Source organism: Zea mays, chromosome 7, assembly GCF_902167145.1.
Source record: "Zea mays cultivar B73 chromosome 7, Zm-B73-REFERENCE-NAM-5.0, whole genome shotgun sequence".
Lineage (NCBI taxonomy): Eukaryota > Viridiplantae > Streptophyta > Magnoliopsida > Poales > Poaceae > Zea > Zea mays.
The window spans coordinates 96,230,886-96,246,018 of NC_050102.1; the positions used below are offsets into that span (position 1 = coordinate 96,230,886).

At 42.6% G+C, this 15,133-nt stretch overlaps 2 protein-coding genes and 1 pseudogene across 7 annotated transcripts; 1 reads left to right on the forward strand and 2 right to left on the reverse strand.

The window, feature by feature from the left end:
• Positions 1-3,370: 3,370 nt before the first annotated feature.
• LOC100279600 (UDP-glycosyltransferase pseudogene) lies at positions 3,371-5,008 on the reverse strand (annotated as a pseudogene). The gene has a single exon (NR_159955.1). The product of NR_159955.1 is annotated as a UDP-glycosyltransferase pseudogene (transcript).
• An 815-nt stretch (positions 5,009-5,823) lies between these two features.
• LOC100384166 (uncharacterized) lies at positions 5,824-9,840 on the forward strand. 4 transcript variants are annotated; one of them, XR_004851266.1, is made up of 6 exons: positions 5,824-5,989; positions 6,762-6,848; positions 6,958-7,944; positions 8,027-8,268; positions 8,350-8,667; positions 9,225-9,698. XR_004851266.1 is itself a non-coding variant. In XM_008653539.3 (5 exons), the coding sequence occupies exons 4-5, from the start codon at positions 8,389-8,391 to the stop codon at positions 9,678-9,680; spliced, it is 735 nt and encodes a 244-aa protein (XP_008651761.1). In that variant the 5' UTR covers positions 6,607-6,848; positions 6,958-7,944; positions 8,027-8,268; positions 8,350-8,388; the 3' UTR covers positions 9,681-9,840.
• A 1,098-nt stretch (positions 9,841-10,938) lies between these two features.
• On the reverse strand, positions 10,939-14,440 carry LOC103632596 (uncharacterized). 2 transcript variants are annotated; one of them, XM_020546158.2, is made up of 4 exons: positions 13,942-14,440; positions 11,804-13,855; positions 11,593-11,711; positions 10,939-11,492 (listed from the first exon to the last, which is right to left on the reverse strand). In XM_020546158.2, exon 2 carries the CDS (start codon positions 13,515-13,517, stop codon positions 12,459-12,461), a length of 1,059 nt encoding a protein of 352 aa, XP_020401747.1. In that variant the 5' UTR covers positions 13,518-13,855; positions 13,942-14,440; the 3' UTR covers positions 10,939-11,492; positions 11,593-11,711; positions 11,804-12,458. The 2 variants fall into 2 exon arrangements, with proteins under 2 accessions (XP_020401747.1, XP_020401746.1); XM_020546157.2 differs by having other exon boundaries at positions 11,804-13,860.
• Positions 14,441-15,133: the final 693 nt, after the last annotated feature.

A 15,133-nucleotide genomic window follows, 5' to 3' on the forward strand; every position in this document is an offset into this window, starting at 1 on the left:
TGCAAAAACAAACCAAGTGGTGGCAAAGGATGATCCGTATATGCCAAAATTGAATCAAAATAAACTTAAGTTTTATTTGAAGTGATATTGCACTTGTTCTAGTTGCTTTATGTTGTGTTGGCATAAATCACCAAAAAGGGGGAGATTGAAAGGGAAATGTGCCCTTGGGCCATTTCTAAGTATTTTGGTGATTGAGTGTCAACACAAGTGCTTAAATGTGAATCAAAGCCCATGGATGAACAAAGTGCAAACCTAGAGCAAAGGTATGTTTCTAAGTCTTAGTACATTGGTTTTGTGTACTAATATACTTGTCTAAGTATCAGAAACAGGAAGAAGAAGAAAAGAGGAGAGTTGGCTGTGTACAGCCAAAAAGGCTGTTTCGGTCTGGGGCACCGGACTGTCCGGTGGTGCACCGGACAGTGTCCGGTGGTGCACCGGACAGTGTCTGGTGCGCCAGGCTGCCTCGGACGAACTGGCCGCTCTCGGGAGTTGACTGGCGACGTACGGCTAAAATTCACCGGACTGTCCGGTGTGCACCGGACTGTCCGGTGAGCCAACGGTCGGCCGGGCCAACGGTCGGCCGCGCGATCTGCACAGGACACGTGGCCTAGCCAACGGTCGGAAGGGGGCACCAGACTGTCCGGTGTGCACCGGACATGTCCGGTGTGCCAACGGCTCCCAGATCTCCAACGGTCGACTGCGCTGTTTAAGGAAGGAAATCGGGCACCGGACAGTGTCCGGTGTGCACCGGACTGTCCGGTGCGCCCGACGACAGAAGGCAAGGATGGCCTTCTGGATTTGTTCTCAACGGCTCCTAGCTGCCTTGGGGCTATAAAAGGGACCCCTAGGCGCATGGAGGAGCACACCAAGCATTCCTACAACATTCCTAAGCACCAAGACATCAATTCCACGCATTTGGTTCATTGTGATAGCATCTAGAGCTCTTGTTGAGTTGTGAACTCATTGAGTTGTGTTGCGAGCTCTTGTTGCGACTTGTGTGCGTGCTGTTGCTCTGATTTTGAGTCTTGTGTGCGTTGCTAGTTCTCCCTTACTCCGTATTTCTTTGTGAATCTTAAGTGTAAGGGCGAGAGGCTCCAAGTTGTGGAGATTCTTCGCAAACGGGATATTGAAAGGCAAAGCAAAACACCGTGGTATTCAAGTTGGTCTTTGGACCGCTTGAGAGGGGTTGATTGCAACCCTCGTCCGTTGGGACGCCACAACGTGGAGTAGGCAAGCGTTGGTCTTGGCCGAACCACGGGATAAACCACTGTGTCATCTCTGTGTTTGATCTCTTGTGGTATTGTGTTTTGTTGAGACTCCTCTCTAGCCACTTGGCAATTATTGTGCTAACACTTAACAAGTTTTTGTGGCTATAAGTTTAAGTTTTCACAGGATCACCTATTCACCCCCCCTCTAGGTGCTCTCAATTAGTATACTCAGCCTTGCTTGAGGCACAATTTTACAGGTTCTCTGGAGGACATGGTTGCTGGAGTGACTTGGTCGTCCATCTTGCCACCGGGTTGGATTGTCGAGTGGGACCCTACGTCGGCCGAGGAGGAGCATGAGGAGTGATGGGACAGGCTTCCCCATCTCTCTATTTATTTACCGTTAGTTTTATTCCGCTGCACTTCGAACAATGATGACTACTTTTGCAAAACTCCGATGGTGATGTAATAATTTAATACTCTTACATGCATGGTTTTGTGCTTTATTGTATTTGCTCTGTGACTCACCATCGAGTGAGATTATGGTACTTGATCCTGTCAGTGGCCGTGTCGGACTAGATCCGAGGGATTGACGTGTTATTCCCATTTAAGTGTGGTCTAGCCTCTAAGGCGGGGCTTAGGCACTTAAGTTGGAATAATTTGGTTAGTTCCGCCACAGTTCCGAAGGTATCTTCATGCATAAATATGCTGGATGAAGTATTGCTTCGAAAGCATTAAGCATCCCTCGACCAATGATTGCGTTGTATGGATACTCCATATTAATAATGTCAAAGACAACCTGTTCAGTTCTTGTGTTATGGACTTAGCCGAAAGTCATTGACATTATTATCTTGCCAAGTGCCACAATCTGTCTTCCTCCAAAGCCACAAAGAGGGTGTGTTGCATCATGTATCTTGTCTTCTGGCTCTTGCATTTGCCTGAAAGCCTTTGCAAAGATGATGTCTGCTGCGCTGCTTGTGTCAACCAGAACATTGTGGACCAGAAATCCCTTGATAACACAAGATATAACCATGGCATCATTGTGAGGATAATCTTTGAGCTGAAGATCTTCCTGGGAGAAGGTAATTGGAATGTGAGACCACTTGGATTTGATGAAGGGTCCTTGCACCCCAACATGTTGTACTCTTCTTTGTGCTTCCTTCTTCTGCTTCTTTTTAGCTGGTTCAGAGCTTGAACCACATGTGATTGGGAGCACCAGCTTTGTGGCCGAAGGTGCTACAGTTTGGTTGTTGTACGAAGCCATCATCACAACTGTGGAAGTGAGTTCACCGGAGGTGGGCGCCAATGTTGGTCCTTGTTCTTGGATGCTATACATCAAGAACAAAGCAACACAATTGTTAATGATTAGTGACCTTCGTCCTTCGAGGCATTATTTCCCTTGGGATATAATGATCTTCAGATGAAGGTCATGAAGGACGTACCTTCATCATTTCAGTGAGCAAAGATGTAAATGGAAACATATGAAACACAAATAGAATGTAAATAATCATTCCAAATCATTAGATTATTCATATTCTTATTCTGCAAACATGAATAAACATCAATAATATTTATATTACATTTGTACCTTCGGCTTAACAGAAGATGGAGAGAACAGGAATGACGCAAGAGCGATTACAATTCAGTGTGTACAGTACATGGGTATCTATTTATAGGCACGGGACACAGCCCAGACAAAATTACATCCATGACCCTGATGGCTGATTACAATTACAATACAAATTATCAAGGGCTATACAGTCTTTTCCTCTTTAAGTCGGTAACGTCCTTCGTCTTTAGCGCGTCACCATGCCGAAGCTCCTTCAATGGTAGCTTCGGCTTACATCTTCATGTCACACCTGCTTGTGTATCGTTCTGCCGAAGGTATTTTTGCTTAGAGGACCTTCGACGGAGAAGAAAGCCCCCAACAGAAAGAATCTCTCTTCTTCACTATGATTTGATCTAGTTTTGCACTCACAGTTAATTTCGATCAAGTTTTTGTTTAAGTTGTTTTTAGGCGTCATCTATTCACACCCCTCTAGGTGACTATTAATAAACTCAACGGTTCATCACCCGCATCTAATGGTGCAGTTAAACAAACCATACATTTATAGCTAATTTGGTTGGTTGGATGGATTGGTTTATCACCCTCGAAGACAAGTAGTGCTTCCCTACATATATATAATTCATTGCCAAAGATTGTTTACATCCACCCAGTTATTTGTGAAGAAAATAAACAACAACAACTCAGAGTATGTACACACGAATAATCAAGCATCCACTTTCTTCTCCAGGCATACCTCTTCATCCCCGTTCTCCTACTTTAGGCCCAACTGGCTTATCATCTCCTTTAGAGATTTCCATGACGGCCCTCCTTCTATCATGGCCTCCTTAGCACTAGCTGACAACTGTGCCATCCTCTTTGCCGCTTCTACCCCTTCCTCTCCTACCATGAGCATCCTCACCACCTTGGAAATCTCCTCGCTTCTTACGGAGCCTCTAATAGTTCTATCGCTTGTGTGAACCCTAACAGCGATCTTCAGCTCATCAACCAAGAACTTTGAATTGAAAGGTTGATCGGCATGCATTGGCCATACCGCTAACGGCACACCGGATGCAACACTTTCAAGTACTGAGTTCCAACCACAATGACTCAAGAACCCTTTTATGTTGCTATGCTTTAGAATCTCCAACTGATCTACCCATTCTCTCACCATCAAGCCCCTGCCCTTTGTACGCTCTTCAAAGCCCGGACCTAGGTCGACATTCTCGGGCCTAACAGCCCATAAAAAGTGAACCTCGGCCTCCTCTAGTCCATTTGCGACCTCCTTCAATTGTGACTCTAGGATTGCGGCTAGTGTCCAAGAGCGACATATAGAACCGTTTGACCAGTTGTTGCCTTGTCGTCGAGCCACTCCATCCAAGAGGGCCGGGCCTTGGGTCCGATTGATGTTGGTTGGGCAAAACAGAGGGGTCCGATGGGCCAAGCCCTGGGCCCGACATGCTGGTTCCAGAAGTCAAGATACGGAGCCTCGAGGCCATGGAGGGTATTGATGATCAGGCCTTGACTTTCCACGATGGCCCTGCCCAGCTTAGCATCGAGCTTCAACATGGGCGCCATGGACGCAGGGTCGCCGAAGGGTGCCATGAAGTCTTCGAAGGTGAGCTTGATGTGCGGGAACTCCGGCACCGTGAAAGTGGCCGGGTGGCCATCGGCGTCGACGTTGTCGGGCCGCAGCGTGGCACAAGGGTCGTGGCGCACACGCACCTCTCGCATGACTTGCGCGAAGGCCGAGATGCCGAAGAACGACACCTTCGGGATGCCCAGCCTTGCCGCCGACGCTTTCGTCCAGTGCAGGAATGGGTCGGTGACGAGCAGGCTCGCTGGCGGCTGCATCTCAGCGAGGGATGCGTCGAGCTGTGGCTGGAGCAGGGACGTTGCGTCGGCGAAGACGGCAAAGGAGACCAGGGACGTGAGCCCCTCGGCGCTCTCGACGCCCGGAGGGATGCCCGCGATGTCGGTCGGGAAGGTGAGCTCGACGACGGCCGCGTCCGCACCGGACAGCCCCTCCAGGACGAAGCCTGCGTTGCCGGCGGTGGTAAAGAAGGTGATGGTGGCAAGGCCGTAGCGGTGGAGGTAGTGGGCGAGGTGGATGAGCGGGATGGTGTGGCCCTTGGCGAGGAACGGGAATATGGCGATGTGAGGGAGCGTGTGGGTCTCAGCCTCTGGAGACGAAGAGACTGCAGTCTGCAGCCATTACTAACGCAGAAACGCGACAGGATGGTCACAAACTCACAAAGTCACAATGCTTTTGCTCTTGCAAGCTAGCTGAGTCAGGTGCGTTACTTTATACCCGGTGCAAGTCGATAATGTAGCTTACAAGTGCTCTTGTAAGCTGACTCAAGTTGTACTAATTTAACTCATCCGTGGTCCCAGGATGCCACTAAGAAAGAACTGGAAGTAAATAATTCGAATGGTAGCCAGTCAATAAAATGCGCTAACAATGCAAATAATTGAACGAACATATTGGAGATTTGGTTTCATAAGGAAAAAACACATTCGGAAGTTTTGACTTGGGAGCATAAATATGGATATCGTATCTTTTTTTGAATATAGAAATATAGGAGATGTTTGGTACTGCTCTGCTCCAAGTCCAGTTCCAACGTGGAGCTGTGTAGATTATAATACTCCCCCATCCTAAAATGTAGTTCTTTCTAGCCCTCTTTTTATCCATTCACATTCGAATAAATGATAATGAATATAGACATACATAGAAACTATATTCATAGGCAGGGGCGAAGCCAGCATTTAAGATTGAGAGGGACAAATTAGATTGAGGGGGGCTGTTAAGAGGTATTTTACATTATTTATATGGTGATTAACTAAAAAAATTAGTAGCTTCTATGGAATTTGTAGAAGATTAGGGGGGACATTGCCCCCCTGTGCCCCTCCCTAGAATCGCCCCTGTTCATAGGTTAAACGATGAATCCGTGTTTAGTCTAAGGGGCTGTTTGGCTCCCAAGAATTGGTTTGAATTGAATCACTTTCCAAGAATTGGTCTGTTTGGCTGTCTGTGGAATTGAATTGATCATTTCTACCTAATTCTAATCCCTGCAAATATGGCCTCCTCTCAATTCAGACCCTCCACCATCAGAAAAGGCTAGAAAGGCAACTAGGGTTTGCTACGTCGCCCACCATCTCCACCCAGGACCGCCGCCCTCATCCGTCTCCCCCGTCTTCCTCGCCCTCGTCTACCTCGTGCTCGTCGGAAAAAGCAGCTCAGGTGAGTCATCTACCTCGCCCTCATCCATCTCGTGTCTTCCTCAGCCTCTTCCTCTGCTCATCCCGACGATTTGGAGGTCGCGATCTGGAGGTGTATCTATCAAGGGGATTCCCAAGATCGCGTAGGATCTGCAGCTCAGGAGCGCGCGGGCGTCGGGGAAGTAGCGGTAGGATCTGCAGCCGGACGGGACGGGGCCTGAAGGTCCAGCGCCGCTCTAGACCTCGCGTGGTTGAAGTCGAAGCACCAGTGGCCTCTCCTTGGTTTCACTCTCCTCGCGTAGGATCTGCTACCAGGAACGCCCGTGAAGCGAGCGCTGCTGCCAGCGATGTCAGAGAAGCGAGCACTTGTTCTTGCGGCTACCTGCTTGAGATGTGACCAGAATCCATTGATATAGTGTACTCGGTGCATGGCAGCTACCTGCTTCCTCACTTGTTAGTCTTAGCATCTTCAATTAACTAGCTATTGCATTATATTGTTGGCAAAACTAGTACTCTGCTCCATGAGGTTCCCAGACTATTTTAAACAGAATTTTATGATTATTGCAGATTACTGTTTTGAACAGAATTTTATGATTATTGCGGCAGCTGTCGACCAGTACTGATCACAAGTTTCATCACAAAGTGAAAGCATTATTTTGTTACATTAGCAGAGACCCTGTTGTTATTACAAAGTGAAAGCATTGTGAAGTAGCTCGTAGTCATTATAGATGACATGATTCCAAAATCCTTGTTCTCACTTATAGAAGAATATTATTTTGTTTTTGTTTTTGCAGTTTCATCACAAGTTTGTTTTGGGATCTTTCGCCTCAAGTTTCATCTAGCTACCTTCAACAAATCCTTCAATCTCCATGGCTACATCGGTACTTCTCCTATTCCACCTTATGCCACTACTAGTAGTGTTTTTATTCTTGAGTAGAGCATTTTGCTTTCAACTAGCATGTCTAATTGCATATAAATTACATATTCTAGATATCAAATCAATATACTAACGAGGAGGAAATTAAAAGGAAGAGAAAGAAGCGAAAGAGAGTTGTTGTATTAGCTGTGTCTATTATGGCTATAATTGCAAATCGGTATCAACGGAGGAGACCTAGACACATCATAGATGCTAACGAAGTTCAAGAGAGAAATGTCGAGTGCAGAAAACAAATGCTATGTAATATGTACCAGGGTTCAAATGTCTATTGCTATGACAGTTTGCGCCTAACTAAGAGATCTTTTAGTGACTTGAGTGCCATCTTACGGGAAAAGAGTGGCCTACAGGATACCCTAAATGTGTCGGTAGAAGAAAAGCTTACAATTTTTCTGCTTATAGTAGGTCATAACACCAAAATGAGGTTGATCCGTAGCACTTATGGGTGGTCCCTTGAACCAATCAGTCGACACTTCAACGAAGTGCTTAGAGGGATTCTATCTTTAAGTCATGAGTTCATCAAGCTTCCTAATCCAGAAACCACTCTACCTGAGGATCCAAAGTGGAAATGGTTTGAGGACTGCCTAGGTGCACTAGATGGCACACATATCGATGTGAATGTTCCATTGACTGACCAAGGTAGGTACAGAAATAGGAAGCAACAAATCACCACTAATGTATTAGGGGTTTGTGATCGACAAATGAAGTTTTTGTATGTCTTGGCTGGATGGGAAGGGTCGGCTTCGGATTCACGCATACTACGTGATGCCATGTCATGGGAGGACTCATTTGTTGTTCCTAGTGGTAAATACTATCTAGTGGATGCTGGATATACAAATGGTCCGGGATTTCTTGCCCCGTACCGATCTACACGGTACCACTTGAATGAATGGGCTATTCAAGGCAACAATCCATCTACTGCGAGAGAGTTATTCAACCTACGCCATGCAACAGCTAGGAATGTGATAGAGAGAACTTTTGGGCTATTGAAGATGAGATGGGCAATCTTGAGGACCAGCTCATATTTTGATTTAGAAAACCAGGTATAACATAGTAGGTCTTCAATTAAAATTCAATCGTTAGTTTTAAAATTGTGTATTGACTTAGCCATATTATTCTATGCAGATTAGGATCATCCATGCTTGCTGCATATTGCATAATTTTTTAAGGGATAGACAAAGAGATATGGATGATATTCTAATACATGAAGTTGATAGTCTCATCTCTGCTGCTCCTGCTGAAAATCAAGGAGAAATGAGTATGATTACGCATGTTCAATCAACTAATGAGTGGGGTTATTTTAGAGACACCAAAGCTAGTGAAATGTTTGTTGATTATCAAGCGAGGCGTGGTCAAAGCTCATAGTTGTATGCTTCTATTTTCTATGTCTTTGTCATTTATGAATTTTTGTGTTTGTATTTTTTATATGTGTGGTTCTTTGATTGTAGGACAAGAAAACAAGGGGCTATGTTCCTTGGAATGATGAGATGGATAAGGTACTCCTTGATACATTTGTGGACTATTACAATAAAGGTGATAGATGTCAGAATGGGTGGAAGTCTCATGTATACACAGCTGCTGTGAAGAATGTTTGTGAGAAGTGTAATGTCACCATTACAAAGGAAAATATTAGCTCTCGCAGCAAGACCTTTGATAAGCACTACAATATCATTAATGGTTTGTTGTCCACTAGTGGTTTTGGATGGGATTGGGAGAAGAACAAGCTCAAAGTTGATAGTGACACTGTATGGGATGAGTACGTTGAGGTAAGAAAATTTTTGTTGTTCATTACTCATTAGTTTATTATTTGCAGTTCATGAACTTTAGGAAAGATGCTAAGCTCTTATCGTGTCAAATTGGAGTTTGACCTTGTTTACATAGAAGATTATTCAATCTGTATTTTCATAGTTAATTGGAGTCACTAAATCTTCTATATAAATGTCTTGTATTCTTACTGTTTTGTGTGAGCAGATTTCTATATAAATAGCTTCATAATTACAGCATATTAATGATGATGAAGGATGTGTTGGTCCTGATGCATGCGAATATTACATGTGTGCTGTTTATTCCATACAGTGTCAAAACAGCAAACCATTTTTTAGTGGTTTGCTTTGAATATTACACAGCTGCTGTTTTAGTGGCGTAATACACAGCTGCTGTTTCCTTTGAACTACAATATCATTACTAGTGGTTTGCTGTTTTTACTCCAAATTGGTCATACATGCTATTGTTGCCTAGTAGTTTATTCCATTTTTTGTAGCTTAGTTTATGTTTCAATTCCAAGTTTATTTATTGATGTATCTTTGTAACAATTTTTTTATAGAGGAATAAGGAAGCAAAAGGATATAGACATAAGGTTGTGAAGTTTTGGGATCTACTCAGCCTAGTGTACAATAAAGACCAAGCAAATGGAGAGGGTGCTAAAACAGCAGCTGAAAGTTCAAAGGAAATGGCAAAAGAGAATGATACCGGAGGCAAGGATGCTCCATATTCTGTATCTTCCTCGAGTAGTTTAAAAAGACAAAGATCAGATGATTCATTTAACTCTATATGGTGTGATAAGTTCGACATGCTTACATCTGCATTGAAAGATGACGGTCCAAAGCTACCCTCTTCCGCCGAAGTTCTCGCCGCATTACAAGAGGTTGAGGGACTTGATGAAGACACAGAACTTGAGCTTTATGACATCCTCACCTCTAATGCACGCAAGTTTGAGTCGATGATGGCACTCCCAATGGAAAGGAGGAAGAGGTGGCTTATGATGCAGCTAAGGAAGTGAAACAACTTATATGTGAACTTATATCTCTGTATTGAACTGATTGTGTGAACTTGTCTTTGTGAAACTTTTGTGTGTGAACTTGATGGCTATGTGAAACTGTTGTGTGTGAACTTGATGGCTTTATGAAACTACTATGTGAAGATTTGATGTCTTTGTAGAACTTTTATGTGCGAATTTTATGACTTTGTGAAACTGTTATGTGTGACTTGCCTTTGTCGAATTGTTATTTGTGAACTTAATAGTTTCTGATAGTTGTAAATTGTTCATGCTTATTTTTAAGCAGATGCAAAGTCAAGAGATCCTTGTTTGTATTCAAATTCAAATTCCGTGTGTAAAGTATCCAAACAACATCTAGAATTTAATTCTAGGAATTCAATTGCTTGTACAACCAAACAAAAATAATGGAATTGAATCACTTTCTAGTCGATTGAATTCTATATAATTCATTTCTTGGAATTTATTTCTTGGAAAAGGTTTCATTTCTAGGCATCCAAACGGGGCGTAAAATGAATTATATTTTGTGACAAAGGGAGTATAATTTTAAATAGATTAAAGATATATTTTAAATTTCAATAAAAATAAAATGACTTCTCTAAAGTTCTTCTAAAGGTTTACTACTTTGATTCTATAATTTTCTACATCATTTAATAATCTGCTTCATTAAATCCACCAAATTTAAAAAATTAGATTTTGTTGTTAAACTCGTCTTCTTGGTCTTTGTTGCATGCCATTTTAAAGTTAATTCTAGATTAAAAATAAAAAATGGATCAACTATACAAGGTGCTATAATGCGAGAAGAATTGCATTAGAGAGAGGTGTTTTCTATATGTTTTACTAGCGAGGAGCATTTTCTAGATGGTCAAGTTAATAAGTGGCATTTAGTGAATTTTCCCCATGAATGTTGTATCTAACAATATTTCATTCGTTGTTTAATGATGATTTAATTCAGTATAGTGTTTAAAATAGCGGGCTAAGGCATTTATCCAGGGCCTTTTTCAACTGCTAGAAAAGGATATATCCGGGTATCGCAGCAGCTAAATGTTTTAGCGGTTTTCAGAACATAGAGCAATCGAGCATCATTACCTTTATAATAAACTAATAACCAAAGCAAAAAAAAATACAATAGGTGGTTCAGACTTCAGAACCAGAAAAAATAGCAAGGAAAACAACATTCATTTGCTATGTTTTATAGTCTACTGGTTGCAACAATCACTGGTTGCAACATTCAGTGTACTGAGCAGCAAAACATACAACATACTGAGCAACAAAAGTACTTCAAAAGGAATTGCAAAGTTGCTAAGTTCCAAGACATTAGTTTAATAAGTTGCAACTAGATAAAATACCAAGGCATAAACTGGTAACTGGTAAGTCTTCAACAGTTCTACTCATCTCTAGAATCTGAATTTGAAGCTTCAATCTGCATAGATTCATTATCTTCGGATTCAGAAGATGAAGCACATGTTGCACGCTCTAAATCACAAGACAAGAGAGATTTGAGGCTCCTAAGTTTCTTTTTCCTAGGATGCCCATGCCTCTTTCTTTTGGCTGGTAGTTGTGCTTTTGAGATTGATGGTTCCGGTGATGGTTCGTCATGTGCACCCTCATGGTCTTCATCTTGATCAACATTTTCATCTAGAACAACATCTGTTCCATTCCCTCATTGCCATCATTCTAAAGAATATCGTTCAATTCCTTCTCTATTGGATCTTTGCTCTTTTTGTCTCTCTTCTCCCTTAGTTTAGAATTAAATTTCACAAAGACAAGATCCCTCATTCTATCATGCAGTAATTTGTTTCGCTTCTTTGTGTGGATCTATGTAGGTACAAAAAATTATAGATTGATCACAAATCTATGAATTCAAGTGAATGTAAATCCAAAAATGAATTGACCAAAATTCAAGATATTTTATTACCTGCTTAAAGACTGACCAGGCCCTCTCACAACCTGAGGAGCTACAAGTCAAATTGAGAATCCGTGTTGCTAATATCCTCAGATGTGGTGTGGTTGTGCCATGGTTCATCCACCACTTTGCTACATTAAGCCATTAACATGAAAATTTAATTAATTGTCCTATCAAGACTCAAGAGTTAAAAAAAACAGATTTGGTGTGGTGCATGATTCACCTGGATTGAAGGTCTTGTTTCTCCTCTGTCTGACTGCAATGTCATGCCCAAATGCTCCTTGTTGGTCTTGGTATATGCTGAGCTCTTCAATTATGCTATCTTGAGTGTCTTCGTCATCAAACATCTTTGTAATGCAAGAAATTATTGCAGCTCTAAAGGAACCATCAAGCTCAATGCTAGACTTGTTTGGGTAATAAAAGTATGGGTTCAAGTAGTACCCATCCAAGTGCAATGGAGTCTTCAACTTGTTATCTCATGTTTTATCAATTATGTCCCAAGCAACTCTGTATTTACTTTCATTATTATCAAACCTTGTAGCAATTTCTTTCTTTGCCTCAAGCATACATCCATGGAAGAAACCAATGGCAGGTACATCACTGTCCATTCTCCTAAGCACATTAGCCAATGGCTCAAAGAAATTGATAGCCATATCAATATTTTTCCAAAATCCTTCTAATGCCACCACTTTGTTTGCTTTCTTTCCCTTTGCCTTCTTTAAGTAACCCAATTCATTGAGTTCATCCGATCTAAAGAGTCTTGCTATATCCTTCTTGTTGTCCTGTAAAATTTTTAGATTCAAATATGCTGTGGCAAATCGAGTAACCTTAGAGCGAACCAGGTCATTCCCAAGAAATTTCCTCATTAGATCCAACACTCATGTATGAGCATACAAGAATGTGGTCACCTGTCTAGCACTAGCAATTGTTTGTTCCATAGGTCCAAGCTTCCCAATATCTTCAAGCATCAGATCTAAGCAATGGGCTGCACATCCTGTCCAAAATATGGAGGGTGTCTTTGCCGCCATTAGACTTGCTGCTGCTGTGTTGACACTTGCATTGTCAGTCACCACTTGGACAACATTTTCTTTCCGTATCTCTTGGATGCATCTGTCCACAAGGTCAAACACATATTTTCCATCTTTCTTTACTGTTGAGCAGTCCACTGAATCTAAGAAATAGACCCCATGTGCACTATGGACAACCAAGTTCATCACTCCCCTTCCCTTCCTATCTGTCCATGCATTTGTCATCACCGAGCAACCTGTGAGCTGCCATGATTCATGGTGATTCTTGAATATATCCAATACCTTTTGCTTTGCTCTCTTCAAGAATGGTCCACTCATCTCATAGGCACTAGGACCTCTCAGACCTCTACCAAAAGCTCCAATTGCCTCAAGCATATGGCCAAAGCTTGGGAGGGTTATTGTATTATGTGCAATTCCAGCTTCATAAAAAAATTGGCATATATACTCACAAGCTCTATCTCGTCTCTCTTCTCTTTTATGGGTTGACAACTTTGTTTGAATTTTGTTCTTGTGGTCAGACTCTTCAACAGATTGTGGCTTGTAGAAGTTGTCAATAGTGCCACTGCCACCATTTGTTGGGGGTCTAGAGCTGCTGCAATTATTACTTTCCCTTGTTGATTTCAGCACAATAACATCATTCTCATGCCCATTGTCTTCTTCATTGGATCCATCTGATTTATCTAGATCAATTTCATCCCTATCTCTTTGTTTTTTCTTCTTTCTCTGTTCTTTTTCACCAGTCTTCTTTGTAAGAAAGGCCTCCATCTCTTGCTTAACATGTGCTGGAACTTTCTTGCACTTTGTAACATTGAAACCTCCAATGTTTGCAAGATGATATTTAACTCTAGTAATTCCACCATGGATCACCTTGTCACAGTACTTGCACTGTATTGCTTGCTTCTTACTCATATCCGGGACAAAGCAATGCTCCCATGTAGGGTCATCTGACTTGATAGCATTTGATATTTTTTGAGTAATTGAAGCAGAGTTTACACTTGATGGTTCACCTATGCACAAAAAAAGAATTGCAAAGCAGAGTTTACAGTTTACACTTGAAGCAGAGATTATAATCAACTAGCAGAGATTGACAAATGAAAAGTAGCTTCATTCACAAATGTAAACTAGCTTATTTCAAAAATGAAAAATGGCATCAAATCTCGGAGAACTTGCCTCCTTGTTGCTGTGGATAAGGTTGGGATAACATGGCTGCTGTCTGCTTGGGGTTGTGGATGAAAAATGGCAGCAGTCTACACTATGAACATATATAAACATGCATTAAATCAATGATGAAGAACGTGTGTGAAAAAATATTATTGCAACATACAGTACATACCTCTTGATCTAGGTGCTGCAGATACGGTGATAATGACGATGAGTAGGAGCAGTGTGGTGGCGATCGATGATGGCTGCAACTCCACTACACTTCCACCGCACTGTTCATCTTCTAGTGTACTACTCTACAGCCGAGCAATCAGTGGCGAACAGCTCGTGGGGAACAACTGTTGCTGCTCGACCCCTCCTCCACCGGGTCACGAGCTGCTGCTGCTGACCCCTCCTCCGCCGGGTCACGAGCTCCTCCATCGGGTCACGAGCGGGTCACGAACAGGCGAACAACTGGGTCACGAGCTGCTGCTGCTGGACGCCTGGACCCTTCCTTCACCGGGCCACGAGCTGCTGCTACTGGACGCGTGGACCCCTCCTCCGCCGGGCCACGAGCTCCTCCGTCGGGTTCAGTGGGCAACGAACGAGCAAGACAGAGGCTGAGGAGAGGAGCAACGAGCAAGACATGAGAGGAGCAACGAGCGAGACACAGACGACGACTAGGGTTCAGTGGGCATGCGTCGAAAGGTTAGTTGTTTTTGGGCCCAAATTTCATTTGGCCCACAGCGCACAGCAGCAGCTCCTTTAGCAGGCTAAATGATGTAGTGTTTAGCTGTTTTAGCGGGCTAATATTCGTTATTAGCGGTTCTGTCCGTTTAGCGCTAAATTGTGATTATCTTATACCCACCCTTCTCCAGCTATTTTAAACATTGATTCAGTATCAATCAACCAACTCTCACCAAACTTCAGCTTAGCAGTCTCTTGGTTGGTATGTGAAAGAAAAACTTGAGGACTGATCAACAACATTAATCCAGTGCATATACTTCATAATTCAATGGCCGAGTCACAAGACTGAAATAAAACTAAAAAGAATCACAAATAATTCTCCAGTCTTCGTCTCCCCGCAAAGTTTATTCCAGTAACACGGAAACAAACAAATGAGGGGGGACTACCATTATGACGGATACCCGACCATACACAGCAGAATTATGTTGGTCAGTGTTTTCAACACAACTTGTACGAGACCAGTGTTTTTAGAGCATCCTTTGAGTAGTTTTAAGATCTGGACGACCCCAGATCATGTTTCGTGTGAACGTGAAATTCATGGAACTAAGATGTTTAACCTTTCAATTGGTAGAACATAGCTGTTTTTTTTTAAAAAAAAATCTAGGACTGATGGAGCTCTCCTAGCTAAATAGCCTTTA